The 22,828-nt window shown below is 37.4% G+C and overlaps 1 protein-coding gene and 2 long non-coding RNA genes across 3 annotated transcripts; 1 reads left to right on the forward strand and 2 right to left on the reverse strand.

The window, feature by feature from the left end:
- Nucleotides 1-5,121: 5,121 nt before the first annotated feature.
- LOC140585624 (uncharacterized) lies at nt 5,122-15,994 on the reverse strand. Its single transcript, XR_011987562.1, has 3 exons — nt 15,941-15,994; nt 5,460-5,553; nt 5,122-5,256 (listed from the first exon to the last, which is right to left on the reverse strand). It is a non-coding gene; the product is annotated as an uncharacterized lncRNA (long non-coding RNA).
- Nucleotides 10,071-13,743, forward strand: LOC140585623 (uncharacterized). The gene is made up of 9 exons (XM_072708078.1): nt 10,071-10,492; nt 10,753-10,919; nt 11,155-11,412; nt 11,832-12,147; nt 12,214-12,506; nt 12,594-12,638; nt 12,728-12,829; nt 13,096-13,196; nt 13,278-13,743. The coding sequence occupies exons 1-9, from the start codon at nt 10,129-10,131 to the stop codon at nt 13,309-13,311; spliced, it is 1,680 nt and encodes a 559-aa protein (XP_072564179.1). The 5' UTR covers nt 10,071-10,128; the 3' UTR covers nt 13,312-13,743.
- Nucleotides 15,995-21,000: 5,006 nt separating the features above from the next.
- On the reverse strand, nt 21,001-22,062 carry LOC140585619 (uncharacterized). Its single transcript, XR_011987558.1, has 3 exons — nt 22,009-22,062; nt 21,299-21,398; nt 21,001-21,073 (listed from the first exon to the last, which is right to left on the reverse strand). It is a non-coding gene; the product is annotated as an uncharacterized lncRNA (long non-coding RNA).
- Between the last annotated feature and the right edge of the window lie 766 nt (nt 22,063-22,828).

Raw genomic sequence — 22,828 nt, forward strand, 5'->3', positions numbered from 1 at the left:
CCCCCTCTCAGACAACGTCACGGGGGGTCACGGCCAAGCTGTACGAGCTAGAGGTCTGAAATTCGGCACGGCAAAACTAGGTTCCCGCAGGAACGACTGTGCCGAGTTGCGTGACCGTAGCTCGCACCCGTGTCCCGCAGTTAATTTTTAAATTTCAGTATGTAGGCAATGTTAAGTGAATGGCTGCCTTTGACAGGCCATAACTTCACGTAGCAGTGACCTAGGAAGATGATCCAAAATGTTTATGAAACTGGACGGCGTACTGTACAATCCTCCCAATACATGTCCATTAAAATTATGCCTCCTTGATTTGAAATTAGCAGGTGAGTGCCATCAGATGTGGCAATGCCGGAACTGTTAGGCGTAATCCCGTTTCCAGAATTGTCACGACGCATTTCTGGGTCATTAAGTTTTCAATCGACGTCAATTAGGCAATGGCCCCGCGGAGCAGCGACGAAGGACGACGGGTCAAAGTTCACCGTGGACTACGAGCCCCTCCAGAGAAGGCCATCCATACACCTCTGTTAAAATTATGCCCCCAAGATGCCCGTAGAAGGGGTTTCCCAACATCAAAGAGGACCACTCTGCGCCGTATGAGCGCTCCCCATATTAGAGCCAATTAGCGGATATCTCGGCGGAGGTGCGACGTAGGGGGTCGGGTCGAGGCTCTCCCGACACCGGACGCCGGCGGCGCAAAGTCCCTCCATATATGTCCGTTAGAATTATGCCCCCTACATACGGCAGGAGCACAAGTTGATGATATTTTGCCTCATCTGGGCCAAAAAATGGGGGTAAGGTCCTAGGCCCTCTACCCCATGTCGAAAGGCTGCCGAAGCTCGGAGGGGACGTCATTAGAAAAATGATCATAACTGCAGTTCACTTAGAGCTAGAGGTCTGAAATTTGGAATACTGACGGAGGAGGGTGGCCTGCATCAGTGACCCGAATTTTGGAGGTCTAGACCACACGGGGCAGGTTTTATTAACCCTTTAGCGTCTGGTGGTCTCACGGCCCGCCCGTTTGAGCTAGGAGCGTGAGATTTGGCACAGTGGAGCCCCACCGAGGTCTATATCACATACTGGAGAATCAGCGGTCTAGACCTCAGCACTAGGCTGCAAAGTACAAAAAGGTACCTGCGGCCTAGGCCGTGCGACCCAGAGGTCTGGATTTTTTACTGCACACACATGGGAGACTGAAGACCACACCTCTAGAGTTTCAAAGGTGTAGACCTCACAGAACTGTTTTTATAGGCCCTCAAAGTCAGTGAGGTCGGCAATGTTAAGTCAATGGAGGCACCCCACCTGTCACTTCTAGGCCCATAACTTCAGCTAGGAGTGGCCTAGGAACATCATTCAAAGTGCTACTAAAACTACAGAGTCTGCCCTTTAATTTCATGTATAGATATCACCTTAATTAGCAGATCTTCATGTCAAACAATGGGCTTTACTTTTGGTGACCTTTCGTGACCTTTCCACAAATGCGTCGTGCGGTTCCGGATATGCGCTTTATGGCCTAGGGGGACTTCTGGGGGGCCTACGACTGACCCGTACCACCTATGGGTCTGAAATTCGGCACACGTAAACTAGACGCCTTCAGGAATGACCGTGTCGAGTCTGAAGACTGTGGCCCTTACCAAAGTCCCGCAGTGGCCCTTTGAATTTGCCATGGTAGGCAATGTTAAGTGAATGGAGTCCTTTGACAGGGCATAACTACAGGTAGCAGTGGCCTAGGGAGATGATCCAAAGTGTTCCTGAAACTAGACAGTCTGCTGTACAATCACCACAATACATGTTTATTAAAATTGTGCCTCCTTAACTTGATAACACTAGGCTTTTGACCTTGAGTGCATGTTCTGCCTCTGCCTGCCTGGAAGATCTTTGTTGATGATTGACTGTATCATATTACTAACTTAGCAATAACGGAACTGTGTAGTGTGGTTTCTGGTATCATCTGACTAACTTAGCAGTTCAGGTATTGTTATGTGACATTTCTGGTATCATCTTACTAACTTAGCAGGTCAGGTATTGTTATGTCACATTTCTGGTATCATCTTACTAACTTAGCAGTTCAGGTATCGTTATGTCACATTTCTGGTATCATCTCACTAACTTAGCAGTTCAGGTATCATCTTACTAACTTAGCATATTACGGATTGTTATGTGACTTTTCTGTTATCATCTTACTAACCTAGTGATTCCGGTACTGTGACGTGACTTTTCTTGTATCATCTCACTAACGTAGCAGTTCAGGTATTGTTATGTCACATTTCTGGTACCATCTTACTAACTTAGCACTGTAGGAATTGTTATGTGACTTTTCTGGTATCATCTTACTAATCTAGCAATTCCGGTACTGTGACGTGACTTTTCTGGTATCATCTTACTAACTTAGCATTCCAGGTATTGCTATGTGACTTTTCTGGTATCATCTTACTAACTTAGCGATTCCGGACTCGTGATGTGTGGTTTCTGGTATCATCTTACTAACTTAGCAGTTCAGGTATTGCTATGTGACGTTTCTGGTATCATCTTACTAACTTGGCACTTTAGGAAGTGTTATGTGACATTTCTGGTATCATCTCACTAACTTAGCAATTCAGGTATTGTGACGTGACATTTCTGGTATCATCTCACTAACTTAGCAATGTCGGAACTGTGATGTGACATTTCTGGTATCATCTCACTAACTTAGCAGTTCAGGTATTGTTATGTGTCTTTTCTGGTATCATCTCACTAACTTAGCAGTTCAGGTATTGTTATGTCACATTTCTGGTATCATCTTACTAACTTAGTAGATTAGCAATTGTTATGTGACTTTTCTGGTATCATCTTACTAACTTAGCAATCCCGGAACTGCGAAGTGACATTTCTGGTATCATCTTACTAATCTAGCGATTCCGGTACTGTGACGTGACATTTCTGGTATCATCTTACTAACGTAGCAGTTCAGGTATTGTTATGTGACTTTTCTGGTATCACCTTACTAACTTAGCGGTTCAGGTATTGATGTGTCACATTTCTGGTATCATCCTACTAACTTAGCGCTTCAGGTATTGTGACGTGACTTTTCTGCTATCATCTTACTAACTTAGCAGTTCAGGTATTGTTATGTGACATTTCTGGTATCATCTCACTAACCTAGCAGTTCAGGTATTGTTATGTCACATTTCTGGTATCATCTGACTAACGTAGCAGTTCAGGTATTGTTATGTGACATTTCTGGTATCATCTTACTAATCTAGCGATTCCGGAACTGTGACGTGATGTTTCTGGTATCATCTTACTAACGTAGCGATTCCGGAATCATGATGTGTGGTTTCTGGTATCATCTTACTAACGTAGCACTTTAGGGATTGCGATGTGACTTTTCTGGTATCTTATTACTAACGTAGCAGATTAGCAATTGTTATGTGACTTTTCTGGTATCATCTTACTAACGTAGCAATGTCGGAAGTACTAAGTGTTTTCCCGTCTTACTAGGCCTCAAACTAACATTAGGGGGCGCCACGGCCGACCCGTATGACCTACACATCTGACCTTTGGCACGCATAAAGTAGATCAGCTCTGGATCAAGTCTGCCAAGTTTTATGAATGTGACCCTTACGAAAGGCCTACAGTGACCTCTTGAATTTGCTATTGTCGGCAATGTTAAGTGAATGGAGACACCACACCTCTCATTAGACAGGCCATAAGTTCAGGTAGCAGTGACTTAGGAAAATGATTAAAAGTGTTCCTGATACTAGATAGTCTGCTCCTAAATGTAATCTATACATGTCCATTAAAATTATGCCTCCTTAATTTGAAACCAACGCATATTTTATCATTAGTGGCTGCACTTTTTTCACTAGGCCTCAAACTAACATGTGGGGGCGTCACGGCTGAGCCGTACGAGCTAGGTGTCTGAAATTCGGCCTTCACAAACTAGTTATACGTATGAATAAGTGTGCCTATCCTCATGAACGCAGCACTTACCAAAGAGCTATAGTGGGCCGTAGAATTTGCTAAGTTGGGCAATGCAAGTCAATGGGGACATATGAGCGAGTAGGCCGCAAACGAACATGAGGGGCCGTAACGGCCCAGCCGTACGAGCTGCAGGTCTGAAACTCGGTGGAGACATACTAGACGGATGTCTGATGAAGCACGTGCAGCATCATTAGTGCAGACCTGACCAAAAAATTTCTACAATGTTTTTAATATTACAAAACCAACTTTGTTAGTGATATTTCTGGAAACATGTGTTTTCCGGTTTGACTAACTTAGCAACTTCGAAATTGTGACGTGTGTTTTCTGGTATCGTCTTACTAAGTTAGCAATTCAGGTATTGTTATGTGACTTTTCTGCTATCATCTTACTAACTTAGCGATTCCGTAATTGCGATGTGTGGTTTCTGGTATCATCGTACTAACGTAGCACTAAGTTACAAACCCGGAATTGCGACATGTGTTTTCTGGTATCATCTTACTAACGTAGCAGATTAGGGATTGTTATGTGACTTTTCTGGTATCATCTTACTAACGTAGCACTTTAGGAATTGCGATGGCAACATCTTACTAACCTAGCAGATTAGGAATTGTTATGTGACTTTTCTGGTATCATCTTACTAACTTAGCAAGTCCGGAATTGACGTTTTCTGGTGTCATTTCACTAACTTAGCAACTTCGGAATTGCGACGTGTCCTTTTCACTAACTTAACTTCAGAATTGCGATGTACCTTTTATGGGTTCATTTGATTATTACAAACCGGTAAGACACTATGAATTGTCTAGTGACCAATATGCAAAACAAAGAAGTCAGACACTGATTTAACTTAACAACCTTTTATTACACTTAACAGCATCTTCATTAAATCTAATTTGGATGGACTGGAGCAGTCGGCGCCAATGCATCCTTATGCCTGAAATTTAAACAGACAGCAGACAAACATCAATCACCAGCGACAGCAACCATAACATAAAGTAATAGTAGTTGCAGTAGCACATTCAGTTTTTCAATGTCTTAACTTACTTTTCTATCTTCTTCATATAATAAGAGATATCGCGCAGGTTTAGCTTCACCTCTTTCATTGCAGCTAGCAGATGAGGATAGCCTTTCGTATAATGACGGAGCTGAAAAGTAAGCATTAAATCAGTTTAACCTTTTTAATTTTGAACAACCAATGAAATTACATGAAAGTGTTCTTACAATGTCCTCAGGAATTGGGCGAGTCCACATGTCAAGGCAAATTTCGGTAAGGATGTAATTTAGTTTTTCAACTGCTGCCTTTAATGAATCAGAAGAAACATATCTTTCATAACACCATACACATTGATATATATATATATGCATGTTTGTGCGTGTGTTTGTGTACAATGCCTCACCAGCTTGCATTTTCATAATCTCACAGATATTCTCAAGGTATTGTGTTTAATATATGTTTTTAGTTTTACCTGTGTATCTATCAGTGACAAATTATGATTACTTACTTCACGCTCTTCATTTTTGCAGTTCTGCGCAGACGCATTTTCTTTTCCTTGTTTGTAAATTTTACTGGTTGCCCTTGCCATGATGATGATTATCCTGGAAAAGATTAAAGTTAGGCTTTCCTATCTCATCCATTGCAATATATGACACTACAGAAGACAAGCCACCATAAAGTCTCTTAGCATTCCCGGAATTGCATTATCTAGCTTTCTAGCTTTTAGCTTCATAGCACTGTCAGAATTTCGTTATAGCATTTCCAGAATTGCGTAATCTAGCGTGAAGCTTTATAGCATTTCTGAATTACGTCAAGAACCTTCTAGAAGTTTCTAAGCATTTCCAGGATTCCGTCATCTAGCTTCAAGCTTCATAGCACTGCCGGAGTTTCGTTATAGCATCTCCAGAATTGCGTTATCTAGCGTGAAGTTTCATAGCATTTTTTAATTACAGCAAGAACCTTCTAGAAGTTTCCAAGCATTGGAAAAACATCAATAGACTTGATTGCAAGTCAAATGCAATCACATTAATATGCCGCTTCACGTTTCTGATCTTCATTAGCCTACCAAATGTTTCTCAGTCACCGTATTAGACGGGCACAGCATCTCGCTTACATTTAAACATTTTAGTCTAAGCATTTCACTCACAAATAAACAGTGAGATTGATTAAAACTGCTAAATTCTACTAATTTTTTTTTACATTACTTACCAAATAATGCTTTGAACAATAAAGCTTGCAGCCAGCTTTTTGATGTTGTTGTGAGGTGAAAAAGTACCAAGACTTTTATACTGAACCACCCACTCACGTGACAGATTTTCGCCCAATGAATACCTAAAGTCTATAAATTGATTTACATATTACGAATAAATCATTAACAAAACCATAATTTAATATTGTGACCATCAACTGACCGTGCACTTCCACAATTACACTTAAATTTTTTTTTGTAATATTTCCTGAAATGTTAGTAATGCCCTGTCAGACCTTTGTGGTGATAAAGTTCAAAAATAGTGCAAAATTCACAAAGTGTGAAAATTAGTGACTGACACATTTTGGAATTGCGAAGTGTCTTTCTGGTATCATCTTACCAACTTAGCAACTTTGGAACTGCGACGTACCTCTTATGGGTTCATTAGACTAACGTAGCAATTTTGGAATTGTGATGTGTGGTTTCTGGTATCATCTTACTAACATAGCAGATTATGAATTGTTATGTGACTTTTCTGGTATCATCCTACTAACTTAGCACTTCAGGTATTGTGACGTCACTTTTCTGGTATCATCTTACTAACTTAGCACTGTAGGAATTGCGATGTGACTTTTCTGGTGTCATATTACTAACGTAGCAATTACAGAATTGTGATGTGACTTTTCTGGTATCATCTTACTAACTTAGCACCTTAGGAATTGCGATGTGACTTTTCTGGTATCATCTTACTAACCTGGCAATTCTTGAATTGCGACGTGTCTTCTCTGGTGTCATCTTACTAACTTAGCAACTTCAGAACTGTGACGTGTAATTTTTTCCATGTATAATTAATTAAAATAAATGTAACAAATTACTTTAAAAATAGTTATAATTTTTTTTGTTAAAGGGGACATTTAAACATGCATAAAATATTTCATTTTATAAACTGAGAGCATTCATTGGGGTGAATCTGTGTCAATCAGCACAGTGGGTGGGGCAGTATAAAAGGCTTTGCTCACTCTCAGGCTGCTCAGAACTCTTCAGACTTGCAGCGTGTTACTTTGTGGAACAGCGGATCATCAGGGGAATACAAATCATTTTCCGGAATTGCATTTCTGATCATTTTTGGTAAGTAGTTATTCGGTTTGCTGTGTAGTTTGTGGATATGATGATTTATCTTGAAAAACATGAATATGTTTAATTGTTTAGAAAAAAAATTAAATAGTCTTCCCAACTGCCATAAGATTGTACACTTAATTTATAACTTCAGTCTTTTGACTTTTCTTGCGAATGCACTTTATGTATAGAACTTTATATAATTTCTCTAGTTGAGCTGAACAACTTCTGTACTTATTTTATGTTTATCTTATTTTAATTTCGGAATTGCGAAGTACCTCATGGGTTCATTAGACTAACTTAGTAGTTTTGGAATTGTGATGTGTGGTTTCTGGTATCATCTTACTAACATAGCAGATTAGGAATTGTTATGTGACTTTTCTGGTATCATCCTACTAACTTAGCACTTCAGGTATTGTGACGTCACTTTTCTGGTATCATCTTACTAACTTAGCACTTTAGGAATTGCGATGTGACTTTTCTGGTATCATCTTACTAACCTGGCAATTCTGGAATTGCGACGTGTCTTCTCTGGTGTCATCTTACTAACTTAGCAACTTCAGAACTGTGACGTGTAATTTTTTCCATGTATAATTAATTAAAATAAATGTAACAAATTACTTTAAAAATAATTATAATTTTTTTTTGTTAAAGGGGACATTTAAACATGCATAAAATATTTCATTTTATAAACTGAGAGCATTCATTGGGGCGAATCTGTGTCAATCAGCACAGTGGGTGGGGCAGTATAAAAGGCTTTGCTCACTCTCAGGCTGCTCAGAACTCTTCAGACTTGCAGCGTGTTACTTTGTGGAACAGCGGATCATCAGGGGAATACAAATCATTTTCCGGAATTGCATTTCTGATCATTTTTGGTAAGTAGTTATTCGGTTTGCTGTGTAGTTTGTGGATATGATGATTCATCTTGAAAAACATGAATATGTTTAATTATTTAGAAAAAAAATTAGTCTTCCCTACTGCCATAAGATTGTACACTTAATTTATAACTTCAGTCTTTTGACTTTTCTTGCGAATGCACTTTATGTATAGTTATATAATTTCTCTAGTTGAGCTGAACAACTTCTGTACTTATTTTATGTTTATCTTATTTTAATTTCGGAATTGTGAAGTGTCTTTTCCGGTGTCATCTTACTAACTTAGCAATACAGGAATTGCAATGTGTGTTTCCTGGTGTCATCTTACTGACGTAGCAAATCAGGAATTCTGTTGTGTGTTTTCTAGTATCATTATACAAACTTAGCAATTTTAGAATTGCGATGTATGTTTTCCGGTGTCATCTTACTAACTTAGCAATTCTGGAATCGCGATGTGTCTTTTCTGGTGTATCATACTAACTTAACAACCTTGGAAGTGTGATGTGTGTTTTCTGGTATCATTATACAAACTTAGCAACTTTAGAACTGTGATGTGTGTTTTCTGGTTTCATTCCACTAACCTAGCAATTATGGAATTGCGATGTATGTTTTCCGGTGTCATCTTACTAACTTAGCAATTCTGGAATCGCGATGTGTCTTTTCTGTTGTATCTTACTAACTTAGCAACCTTGGAAGTGTGATGTGTTTTCTGGTATCATTATACAAACCTAGCAATTCAGGAATTGTGATGTGTTTTCTGGTATCATCTTACTAATGTAGCAGCTTTGCAACTGTGTCGTGTGTTTTCTGGTATCATTATAGAAACCTTAGCAACTTTGGAACTGTGATATGTGTTTTACGGTTTCTTTCCTTTTGTCTATATTTATTTACGATAAGGTAAGTATCTATCAATCTATCTATGTAATTGCATTTTTATTTTTTCAAAGGATGCAACATGGTTCGTAAAAGGCTGCCTTGCCCACTGTGTCAAGTGCACTATATGAATGTGACAGTACATTTGAGGGATGTGCATAACATTACAAGCAACGAGGAGCGAAGGCTCCTCGTTTCTTGTAAGACAGGCCGGTATTCTGGTGCAGTGGACTGCCCAATACCTGGTTGTGTTTCGAAAAAGTTGATTCGGCTAGACAAGCACCTAGAAATCATTCATGGCAAGAGTGGTGCCGATCTTAAGACTATGCTTCATGAAGCCAAATGTGCTGCTGCAAAAAAAGCAGTCATGAAGCATAGAGGGGAAAATAATAAGAGAGACAGCGAGATTGAGGAATTGAAGCGCCAAGTCACAGAGCTTCAATCCCGCCTTGATGAATTTGAAGGGGAGAATTTGGACAAATCAGGCCCCAGCCAAGCAACACATAAGCTCTTCTTTATTGGTAAGTATAATAATAAGTATAATATTTATATTATGCAGTTATTTTAAACTTCTGTAGTTGACGGCATTGTTGACAATGCCTAGTATTTTTCTTGTGTATTTTATTTCATAACTATATCTTACAGAAATGTTAAAAGAAATGTTGACTATATACATAATGTAATTCTTTTCAAAACGTCCATTGTTGGGAATTTTAACCTTCTCAAGGCAGGCGTTGCTGATTTGCAACAGTTAAAAACTAACTACCTTATTACCTCACATACATATTTTATTAGTTTTTTTTTACTAAAAAGTACCACTGCAGGTCTTGGTTGTCCTTTAGCAACAAAAACTCAATTTGAGCCTGAAATGGTTAAAGCTTTTAAAATTAGGTTAAACTGGTCACCTTTGTTTTACCTGCATTATGGTCATGTAGTACCGCTGTCACCCGAAGATTGCTATTCACATTATAAATAGCCACATTACAGATGGCTAATTGTGTTCCTTTCTTATAGATAAAATACTTCCAGATTTTCAGGAGTCCCTATTTCGTGTTGGTGCCGACAAGAAAAAAGGTGAAAACAAGAAGCAGGAACTGGGTTACATAAAGAGCTTCATTCAGTTTATGTGGGGCTCTTCATCTGACACAGCACCTGCTCACTTGAAATTCCTGAATGAACCAAGCAAATTAAATGATTGGGTGAAGGTTTTGACAGAAAAATTTAAAGTCACGACCTGCAAAAATTATCTCATTTCCGTTTGCAAGTTTTTTGAATTTCTAATTGAGAGACGGCCAAGCTCTGTACGGCTTGGCCAAAAAATTTTAGAGGGTCTGTTGAGGCATTTAAAAATGCAGAAACATTCCCTAGCAAAAAAGATAGTAGGGCACCGGCAACATGTTAAAGAGCTCAAAACAAGGAAGATGCCTACCAGAAACGACCTGCGTGAGCTAATCACGACACTACGGGGCCGAATTCCAGAATTTCTTGGTAAGAAATGCAAATTGCTGAAATGTGGAAATCTCAACTGCATAATTTCTGGTAGTGGGGGGCTACATTTGCTGAATTAGCTGCCCCCTGCAATGTCACGATGTCACATATTTGTTAAATGCAGAGGATACATTTTGGTGTGCACTGTGTGCTGTGGCTTGTTAACAATGACCACTGATCACTTTTTAAAAAAATGTAGTTGTAATGCATAAGGATTCTTGAAAAAGTCTTGTAAATGCCTTAATATGTTTTGCTCACAGATGAACTATCTGAAGACCCCAGTTGCATAAACACAAGAAACGAGGCAATAGGCGCACTGGCAACGTATATATTTATCTGTACTGGGCACCGTGTGAGTGTGCTCGTAAACCTCACACTAACTGAATTTAATGAGTGCCAGGAGATAGATAATCTATATGTCATCAACGTGAGTACCAAAAAATTGATATTGTACTGATTATTAGATCGTGACACACCAATGTAATGTGCTTTGGGATAGTTAAGTTGTGAATTGACCTGCTTGGTTTTCAATAATGATAATAATAATAATATATCCTTTATTGCCTTGTTCTTTGTAGCGCAAGCTGTCTGCAAAGGGCAGCCACCTTTAGCGGCACCCAGGGAGCCTCCATGCTGAGTAACACATTGTTGCATTCTTAAAGGTGTCCAGCCACAAGACGTCTGGATCATTCGGGAGGGCAAAAATTGCCCTCAACAACAGGGAGTACTTGTGGATGCAGCAGTTTGTGCAAATGAGACGAAGACTATCAGGATACCACCACAATCCAGGGACATTTTTCTTTTCCTCCTCCGGAGAGCCACTAAAAAAGCTCTGCGAGCTTGTGAGAAAAACATGCCTGGATTGTGGGATGTGCAGGGGCTTCAGCGTCACAGAGATTCGCTCTGCCGTTGCGACCTGTGTAAGTCTAAATTTAAAGCAATAGTGATGTGCTTAGTGTATGATAGATTATTAATTTATGACATCTTTTCTGGTTTTGTCTTAACTTAGCAATTCTGGATCTGCAACATGTCTTTTCTGGTTTTGTCTTATTAACTTAGCAATTCCGGATTTGCGACATGTCTTATCTGGTTTTGTCTTATTAACTTAGCGATCCCGGATTTGCGACATGATTTATCTGGCTTTGTCCTAGTTACTTAGCAATTTCTGATTTGATGTTTTTGTTTTCTGGCTTCATCTTGCTAACTTAGCAATTCCGGATTTGCAACATATTTTTCTGGCTTCGTCCTACTAAGTGATTTCTGATTGAAAATTTGTGTTCTGGTTTCATCTTACTAACTTCTCTAGCGCTAGTCATCAGATCATGTATCTTGTCTGCAGGCACAGAGAAACCTACCTGATGACCAGCGCAGACTAGTGGCCCAAATTATGTGTCACAGTCTTACAACAGCAGATAAGTTTTATGTCGCCGAACTGGAAGTGAACGATCTGCAACGGGGTCGTGCTTTTGTGAATGAGGCCTTAGGTATTGGTAAAAGTAAGGCATTGAAAACCAGTACACCTTACAAGAGGCTGAGACCCCAGGTGTTGTCTTCTGATGACGATGACCAGGAGGGGGCAGTTGGTGTTTCGCCAGTCCTACTGCCCAGTCACATTTTGGAGGAAGACCCTGCATGTGAACCTCAGCAAGAAACAGGTAGTTGTCAGCTACAGATTAAAGTACAAATAGTAATCATGACACTAACATAATGTTTCTTTCCAGATAGTATTGTCTACATACCTGTTGATTTTGGGGAAGAAGTGGTTGAGGTGACACAAGAAGAGGGAGAAGGGGAGGAAGATCTAGAGGAAATGGAGAATGATGAGGAGGAAGGTGGTGAAAATGAGGAAGATCTAGAGGAAATGGAGAAAGATGATGAGGAAGGTGGTGAAAATGAGGAAGAAGATCTAGAGGAAATGGAGAAAGATGAGGAAGGTGGTGAAAATGAGGAGGAAGAGAACATTGATTTCAACTTTGTTTTGGACGATGACGAGGAAGAGGAAGATAGCCCAAAGGTAAGTCTCACCAATACCTTGATCTCTGTTGACTGCAGTATCTTACCTATACAAAAATTATAATCTCTGTTAACATTCTTGTGACAGGTTCTCAGTCCACTTCCGAAATATGTTGAGGACATAGATGGAAGGGTGAGGTTTGAAATTTTCTTTTAATAGGTCTGATATATAGAAATCATGTATGTTATTATCAAAGACATGCTGCCTGTGTTATATTTCAGAGATTAAGATGTAGAAGACGGCTTGTATATCCTGAATCACTAAAGGCCATGGTGAGGGAGAAATTTAGCAGTTATTGGAATCAGAAAATTACGACACAAATCGTAAGTATGCTTTGTCACTTTAATTGTTCATACTTATGAACAGTACATAAGAACATAAAAAACGACAGACAAGTGTGGGCTATTCAGCCCGTCAAAGGTTGTTTGGGGATAACTTAACTAATAGCTCACAGTTGACAAAATCTTATCTAGCTCTGATTTAAAGGAACCCATGGTTTTAGCTTGTGCTACACTAACAGGAAGACTATTGCATATAACTTCATGCATCCTGACCAAAACAGTAACATAACCTAATGCTGTTTTTTCAGATAAACAGTACTTTGATGAAAAACACCCAGTTGCTACTATCATGCAAAGTATTACGGTTGACCATTGACAACTTTAGGAGCTTAGTCCAGCTCCTGCAACGGTAATCCACTAACATTTAACATTTAGAAACAATTAGTGCAATTATTACATCATGGTTCTTGTCATTGTTTTTGTTTTTCAGACAAGATGCAATGACCATGAGCGATGATGATTAAGATGTCTCCAGAACTCTTAAGTGGCAGTAGGTGTTTCAATTAAAAAAAAACTTTTGTTTTAAAGTAAAGGTGGCATTATTTTGATTAAGAAACAGATTTGTATTGTTTAAATAAAAACTTTTGTTAAATTTAATAAAACTTGTTATTTTAAAGCAAAGGTGGCATTGTTTTGACCTAGAAAATTGATTTATTAAAATAAGGACTTTTGTACCTAAATTTTAAAAACCTGCATTTCTGTTTAAAGCCAAGCTGCCGTCATTTTGATTTGAGAACAGACATCTTTTGTTTAAATAAAGGCTATTTTTGTTAAATGTACAAAACTGCTATTCCTGTTTAATGTCAAGCTGCCATCATTTTTATTTGAGAACAGATTTCCTTAGTTTAAATAAAGGCTATTTTTCTTAAATGTACAAAACTACTATTTTGTTTAAAGTCAAGCCACCATTATTTTGACTTAATTGCAATGCATTGTTTAAATAAAGGCTTTTGTTGTGTAATTTGTGGTCAAGTTGTCATTTGTTATAGCAAAACTAATGCAAAATCACAAACTTACAAAGCAAATTAATAAATGTGATCTTACTAACTTAGCACTTCAGGTATTGCTATGTGACTTTTCTGGTATCGTTTTACTAACTTACCAATTCCGGAATTGTGATGTGTGGTTTCTGGTATCATCTTAGTAACTTAGCAATTCAGGTATTGCTACATGACTTTTCTGGTATCATATTACTAATTTAGCAATTCAGGTATTGCTATGTGACTTTTCTGGTATCATATTACTAATTTAGCAATTCAGGTATTGCTATGTGTCTTTTCTGGTACCATCTTACTAATTTAGCAGATTAGGAATTGTTATGTGACTTTTCTGGTATCATATTACTAATTTAGCAATTCAGGTATTGCTATGTGACTTTTCTGGTATCATATTACTAATTTAGCAATTCAGGTATTGCTATGTGTCTTTTCTGGTACCATCTTACTAATTTAGCAGATTAGGAATTGTTATGTGACTTTTCTGGTATCATCTTACTAACTTAGCAATTCAGGTATTGCTATGTGACGTTTCTGGTATCATCTTACTAACCTAGCAATCCCGGAACTGTGACGTGACATTTCTGGTATCATCTTACTAATCTAGCAATTCCGGTACTGTGACGTGACTTTTCTGGTATCATCTTACTAACTTAGCAATTCAGGTATTGCTAATAACACTGATGTAATTATGAAACATTAACATGACCAATAAGACATTATCAGTAAGCATTATGGAAAATCAAAAAGTCAGACACTGATGAAACCTAAGTAACTTTTATCAATCACAACTGAAAAAAACATTTTGATGTGTAGGGACTCAAGCAGTTGGCCCGGATGTATCGTCATGCCTGAAATTTAGACAGACAGACAGCAAACATCAATCACCAGTGACAGCAACTATAACAGTAAAGCAATAGTAGTGGCAGTAGCACATTAGCTTTTTCAACATTTTGATGCAGCTTACTTCAGCAAATTCTTCAAAACATAGCTGACATCGAGCAGACTGGCCTTCAACTGTTTCATCGTCCCTAGCAGGAGAGGATCGTCTATCACAAATGGGCTGTTCTGAAAGGTAAGTATTTAATCAGTGTAATGTTTTTAATTTTAAACTACTGAAATTAAATTAAAGTGTTCTTACAGTGTCCTCATCGATTGTATGATTCCAGTCTTCAATATCAGCCAGGATAGATTTCAAACTTTCAGATTCTGTCTTTAATCAATGAAGACAAACATATGTTTAATAACAGCATATGCATTGATTTATATATATATATAGACAAGAACTTTAATCATGTATGTTTTTAGTTTTACCTCTGCATGTATCAATCACAATAAATTGTTACTTACTTCAGCCTCTTCATCTTTACGTTTCGGAGTTGACTCACATTCTTCATCTACTGGTTTGTCAGTTTTACTGGTCCTCTTTGCCATGCTGATGATGATTATCCTGGAAAAGATTAAAGTTAGTCTTTTATATCTCATCAATTGCAATATATGGCACTACAGAATACAAGCCACCACAAAGTCTCTTAGACTGACTCTGACACGCAACCCTTTCCGTAATTGCATTGTCTAGCGTGAAGCGTCATAGCATTGCCGTAATTACGTTATAGCATATCCGTAATTGCATCATCTAGCATGAAGCTTCATAGCATTGCCAGAATTCCGTTATAACATTTCCAGAATTGCATCATTTAGCGTCAAGCTTCATAGCATTGCCGTAATTTCATTGTAGCATTTCTGAATTTGCATTATCTAGCTTCAAGCTTCATAGCATTGCTGCAATTACGTTATATCATTTCTGAAATTACATTATCTAGCATGAAGCTTCATAGAATTTCCGAATTACGTCAAGAACCTTCTAGAAGTTTCTAAGCATTGGAAAAACATCAATAGACTTGATTATAAGTCAAATGCAATAATTTTAAAATCTTCATTAGCCTATCAAACAATTTTCAGTCTATTTGACGGGTGCAGCGGGTTACTAACATTTAAAAACTATAGTCTAACGGTTTCACTATGAGAAACAGTGAGATGGCTTAAAACTTATTGTAGAAGACTAAATGCTACTAAAGAAAGGTTTTACATTACTTACCAAATAATGCTTCTAAAAGTTATGCTTGCCAGATGCACGTCTAAACAGCTTTCCAATGTGTTTGTGAGCTCGTAAAAAATTACCGAGACTTTTATACTGAACCACCGACTCACGTGACCAAAGTCTATGAATATATTTGCATATCATGAATAAAGCATTGACAGATATGTTTCATTACACTAACTTTCCGGCCTTAGCAATTCCGTAATTGCGATGTGTGGTTTCTGTTATCATCTTACTAACGTAGCAATTCTGGTACTGTTATGTGACTTTTCTGGTATCATCTTACTACCTTAGCAATTCAGGTGTTGCTATGTTACTTTTCTGGTACCATCTTACTAACTTAGCACTTTAGGGATTGTTATGTGACTTTTCTGGTATCATCTTACTAACATAGCAGATTAGAAATTGTTATGTGCCTTTTCTGGTATCATCTCACTAACATAGCAATTCAGGTATTGCTATGTTGCTTTTCTGGTACTATCTTACTAACGTAGCAGATTAGGAATTGTTATGTGACTTTTCTGGTATCATCTTACTAACCTAGCAATGTAGGAATTGCTATGTGACTTTTCTGGTATCATCTTACTAACCTAGTAATTCAGGTATTGTTATGTGACTTTTCTGGTATCATCTTACTAACTTAGCAGATTAGGAATTGTTATGTGACTTTTCTGGTATCATCTTACTAATTTAGCAGATTAGGAATTGTTATGTGACTTTTCTGGTATCATTTTACTAACGTAGCAATTCTGGTACTGTTATGAGACTTTTCTGGTATCATCTTACTAACTTAGCAATTCTGGTACTGTTATGTGACTTTTCTGGTATCATCTTACTAACTTAGCAATTCAGATATTGCTATGTGACTTTTCTGGTAGCAGATTAGGAATTGTTATGTGGCTTCTCTGGTATCATCTTACTAACTTAGCAATGCCGTGATTGCACTGTGTGTTTTCTGGCTTCATTAGACTAACTTAGCAATTCCGGTTTTGTGTTATTAACTTAGCAATTCAGGACCTGCGACGTGTCTTTACTGGTTTTGTCTCATTAACTTAGCAATTCAACATTTGGTTTCATTACAGTAACTTAGCAACTTCATAACTATGTCATGTGTTTTCTGTTATCTTAAACATAGCAATTTCTGATTTGTGACATGTTATTAAGCTGTAGGTGCACATTCAGAATTACGAACTGCAAATGCAATTTTTAATTTAACATGACTGATCATTAATGATGCAGTTCAAAATTGTTAATGTGAGGTGTATAATCTAAGATTACAAACCAGTAAGACATTACCACTTGCCTAGTGACCAGTATGAAAAATAAAGTCAGACACTGATGAAACTCAACAACCTTTTATTAAATTTAACATCTTGATTAAATCCGATGTCGAGGGACTTTGGCAGTTGGTGCATCCTCAGGCCTAAAATTTAAACAGACAGCAGAAAAACATCAATTACCAATGACAGCAACTATAACAGTGAAGTAATAGTAGTGACAGTAGCACAATAGCTATTTCAATGTTTTGATGCAGCTTACTTTAGCATCTTCTTCAGAATATCGCTGACTTCAAGCAGGCTGGCCTTCAACAGTTTCATCGCCTCTAGCATGAGAGGATCACCTTTCACAAATGGGCAGATCTGAAAGGTACGTCATTAATCAGTTTCACGTTTTTAATTTTGAGCAACTAATGAAATGAAATTAAATTGCTCTTACAATGTCCTTATCGATATCTCGATTCCAGTCTTCAATATCAGCCAGGATGGACTTCAGATGCAACATTACAGTTGCTGCCTTCAATGAATCAGGATAAACATATGTTTAAAAACAGCATATATATATATGCAATTACATATTTATGTGTGCAATGCCTCACCAGCTTGCCTTTTCATAATCTCGCATATATTCTCAAGGTATTGTGATGGTATGACAAGAACTTTAATAATGTATGCCTTTAGTTTTACCGATATATTTATCTATGACAAAAAATTACTGTTACTTACGTCAGCTTCATCAATTATTTTGCTGTAAGATGACTCAGTTTTTTGATTCTCTGGGTCGTTTGACTTGTCCATCATTCTTGCCATTATGAAGATGATTATCCTGGAAAAGATTAAAGCTAGTCTTTTATATCTCATCAATTGCAATATATGGCACTACAGAATACAAGCCACCACAAAGTCTCTTAGACTGACTCTGATTGACACAACCCTTTCCGTAATTGCATTCTCTAGCGTGAAGCGTCATAGCATTGCCGTAATTACGTTATAGCATTTCCGTAATTGCATCATCTAGCATGAAGCTTCATAGCATTGCCAGAATTCCGTTATAACATTTCCAGAATTGCATCATCTAGCGTCAAGCTTCATAGCATTGCCGTAATTTCATTGTAGCATTTCTGAAATTGCATTATCTAGCTTCAAGCTTCATAGCATTGCTGCAATTACGTTATAGCATTTCCGAAATTACATTATCTAGCATGAAGCTTCATAGAATTTCTGAATTACGTCAAGAACCTTCTAGAAGTTTCTAAGCATTGGAAAAACATCAATAGACTTGATTATAAGTCAAATGCAATAATATGCATAAGTACCTGCACGTTTTGAATCTTCATTAGCCTATCAAACAATTTTCAGTCTATTTGACGGGTGCAGCGGGTTACTAACATTTAAAAATTATAGTCTAACGGTTTCACTATGAGAAACAGTGAGATGGCTTAAAACTTATTGTAGAAGACTAAATGCTACTAAAGAAAGGTTTTACATTACTTACCAAATAATGCTTCTAAAAGTTATGCTTGCCAGATGCACGTCTAAACAGCTTTCCAATGTGTTTGTGAGCTCGGAAAAATTACCGAGACTTTTATACTGAACCACCGACTCACGTGACCAAAGTCTATGAATATATTTGCATATCATGAATAAATCATTGACAGATATGTTTCATTACACTAGCTTTCTGGCCTTAGCAATTCCGGCATTGCGATGTGTGGTTTCTGGTATCATCTTACTGACTTAGCACTGCAGTAATTGTTATGTGACTTCTGGTATCATCTTACTAACCTAGCAGTTCAGGTATTGTTATGTGACATTTCTGGTATCATCTTACTAACATAGCAGTTCAGGTATTGTTATGTGACTTTTCTGGTATCATCTTACTAACTTAGCGATTCCGGGATTGCGATGTGTGGTTTCTGGTATCATCCTACTAACTTAGCACTTCAGGTATTGTGTCGTGACTTTTCTGGTATCATCTTACTAACGTAGCATTTCAGGTATTGCTATGTGACTTTTCTGGTACCATCTTACTAACGTAGCAGTTCAGGTATTGTTATGTGACTTTTCTGGTATCATCTCACTAACATAGCAGTTCAGGTATTGTTATGTCACATTTCTGGTATCATCTTACTAACTTAGCACTGTAGGAATTGTTATGTGACTTTTCTGGTATCATCTCACTAACTTAGCAATTCAGGTATTGCTATGTGACTTTTCTGGTACCATCTTACTAATCTAGCAATTCCGGTACTGTGACGTGACTTTTCTGGTATCATCTTACTAACTTAGCACTTTAGGGATTGCGATGTGGCTTTTCTGGTACCATATTACTAACTTAGCAATTACGGCATTGTGATGTGTGTTTTCTGTTATCATCCTACTAACCTAGCACTTCAGGTATTGTGACGTGACTTTTCTGGTATCATCCTACTAACCTAGCACTTCCGGTACTGTGACGTGACTTTTCTGATATCATATTACTAACCTAGCAGATTAGGAATTGTTATGTGACTTTTCTGATATCATCTTACTAACTTAGCGATTTCGGAACTGTGATGTGTGGTTTCTGGAATCATCTTACTAACTTAGCAATTCAGGTATTGCTATGTGACGTTTCTGGTATCATATTACTAACCTAGCACTTTAGGAATTGCGATGTGTCTTTTCTGTTATCATCTTACTAACTTAGCACTTTAGGAATTGCGATGTGTCTTTTCTGGTATCATATTACTAACCTAGCAATTACGGCATTGTGACATGACGTTTCTGGTATCATCTTACTAACTTAGCAATCCAGGTATTGTTATGTGGCTTTTCTGGTATCATCTTACTAATTTAGCAGATTAGGAATTGTTATGTGACTTTTCTGTTATTATCTTACTAACTTAGCAATCCAGGTATTGTTATGTGGCTTTTCTGGTATCATCTTACTAATTTAGCAGATTAGGAATTGTTATGTGACTTTTCTGTTATCATCTTACTAACTTAGCAATTCAGGTATTGTGACGTGACTTTTCTGGTATCATCTTACTAACTTAGCAATTCAGGTATTGTTATGTGACTTTTCTGGTATCATCTTACTAGCTTAGCAATTCCGGAATTGTGATGTGTGTTTTCTGGTATCATCTTACTAACGTAGCAGTTTAGGTATTGTTATGTGACTTTTCTGGTACCATCTTACTAACGTAGCAGATTCGGAATTGTTATGTGACTTTTGTGGTATCATCTAACAAACTTAGTGATTTTGGAACCGTGATGTGTGGTTTCTGGTATCATCTTACTACCTTAGCAATTCAGGTATTGCTAATAACACTGATGTAATTATGAAACATTAACATGACCAATAAGACATTATCAGTAAGCATTATGGAAAATCAAAAAGTCAGACAATGATGAAACCTAAGTAACTTTTATTAATCACAACTGAAAATAAAACATGTTGATGTGTAGGGACTCAAGCAGTTCGCCCGGATGCATCGTCATGCCTGAAATTTAGACAGACAGACAGCAAACATCAATCACCAGTGACAGCAACCATAACATTAAGTAATAGTAGTGGCAGTAGCACATTAACTTTTTCAATGTCTCGATGCAGCTTACTTTGGAAATGTCTTCAAAATATCGCCGATATCGAGCAGATTGATTTTCAACTGTGTCAGCGCCGCTAGCAGGGGAGGATCTTCTTTCACAAATGGGCAGATCTAAAAGGTAAGTATTTAATCAGTTTCATGTTTTTAATTTTTGAACAACTAATGAAATTAAATGAAAGTATTCTTACAAAGCTCTCATCGATTGCACGGATCCAGGCTTCAGTATCAGCCAGGATGCAGTTCAAGGATTCAAACGCTGCCTTCTTTAAATCAGGACAAACATCTTTATCACTAAGATGATAATAAACATATGCATTGATATAAATATATATTTATTTTGGTTTCTGTGCAATACCTCAACCAACTTGCCTTTTCATAATCTCAGAGATATTCTCAAGGTAATGTGATGTTATGACAAGATATATAATGATATATGTTTTTAGTTTTATCTATGTAATTGTCCATGACAATAAACTGTTGTTACTTACTTTAGCATCTTCATTTATGGGGTTCTGAGCTGACGCACTTTCTTCATTTCCTGGTTTGTCAGTCTTATTGGTTGTCTTTTCCATGATGACAATGATTATCCTGGAAAAGATTAAAGTTAGTCTTTTATATCTCATCAATTGCAATATATGGCACTACAGAATACAAGCCACCGCAAAGTCTCTTAGACTGACTCTGATTGACACACAACCCTTTCCGTAATTGCATTCTCTAGCGTGAAGCGTCATAGCATTGCCGTAATTACGTTATAGCATTTCCGTAATTGCATCATCTAGCATGAAGCTTCATAGCATTGCCAGAATTACGTTATAACATTTCCGGGATTGCATCATCAAGCGTCAAGCTTCATAGCATTGCTGCAATTACGTTATAGCATTTCCGAAATTACATTATCTAGCATGAAGCTTCATAGAATTTCTGAATTACGTCAAGAACCTTCTAGAAGTTTCTAAGCATTGGAAAAACATCAATAGACTTGATTATAAGTCAAATGCAATAATATGCATAAGTACCTGCACGTTTTGAATCTTCATTAGCCTATCAAACAAATTTCAGTCTATTTGACGGGTGCAGCGGGTTACTAACATTTAAAAATTATAGTCTAACGGTTTCACTATGAGAAACAGTGAGATGGCTTAAAACTTATTGTAGAAGACTAAATGCTACTAAAGAAAGGTTTTACATTACTTACCAAATAATGCTTCTAAAAGTTATGCTTGCCAGATGCACGTCTAAACAGCTTTCCAATGTGTTTGTGAGCTCGGAAAAATTACCGAGACTTTTATACTGAACCACCGACTCACGTGACCAAAGTCTATGAATATATTTGCATATCATGAATAAATCATTGACAGATATGTTTCATTGCACTAACTTTCTGGCCTTAGCAATTTCGGAATTGCGATGTGTGGTTTCTGGTATCATCTTACTAACGTAGCAGATTAGGAATTGTTATGTGACTTTTCTGCTATCATCTTACTAACATAGCAGTTCAGGTATTGTTATGTGACATTTCTGGTATTATATTACTAACTTAGCGATTACAGCATTGTTATGTCACATTTCTGGTATCATATTACTAACTTAGCAATGCCAGCATTGTTATGTCACATTTCTGGTATCATCTCACTAACGTAGCAGTTCAGGTACTGTTATGTGACATTTCTGGTATCATCTCACTAACGTAGCAGTTCAGGTATTGTTATGTGACATTTCTGGTATCATCTCACTAACATAGCAGTTCAGGTATTGTTATGTGACATTTCTGGTATGTGACAATTCTGTTATCATATTACTAACCTAGCAATTACGGCATTGTGATGTGTGTTTTCTGGTGTCATCATATTAACCTAGCACTTCAGGTGTTGTTATGTGACTTTTCTGGTATCATCTCAATAACGTAGCAGTTCAGGTATTGTTATGTGACATTTCTGGTATCATCTTACTAACGTAGCACTCCAGGTATTGTTATGTGACTTTTCTGGTATCATCTCACTAACTTAGCAGTTCAG

This window comes from Paramormyrops kingsleyae, unplaced genomic scaffold, assembly GCF_048594095.1.
Source record: "Paramormyrops kingsleyae isolate MSU_618 unplaced genomic scaffold, PKINGS_0.4 ups34, whole genome shotgun sequence".
Lineage (NCBI taxonomy): Eukaryota > Metazoa > Chordata > Actinopteri > Osteoglossiformes > Mormyridae > Paramormyrops > Paramormyrops kingsleyae.

Coding starts and splice junctions, on each gene's coding strand:
- LOC140585623 (XM_072708078.1), top strand. CDS start 10,129: ATGTGGGGCTCTTCATCTGACACAGCACCTGCTCACTTGAAATTCCTG. Junction 11,413..11,831: donor GCTCTGCCGTTGCGACCTGT/GTAAGTCTAAAT, acceptor TCTTGTCTGCAG/GCACAGAGAAACCTACCTGA. Junction 13,197..13,277: donor TTAGTCCAGCTCCTGCAACG/GTAATCCACTAA, acceptor TTTGTTTTTCAG/ACAAGATGCAATGACCATGA.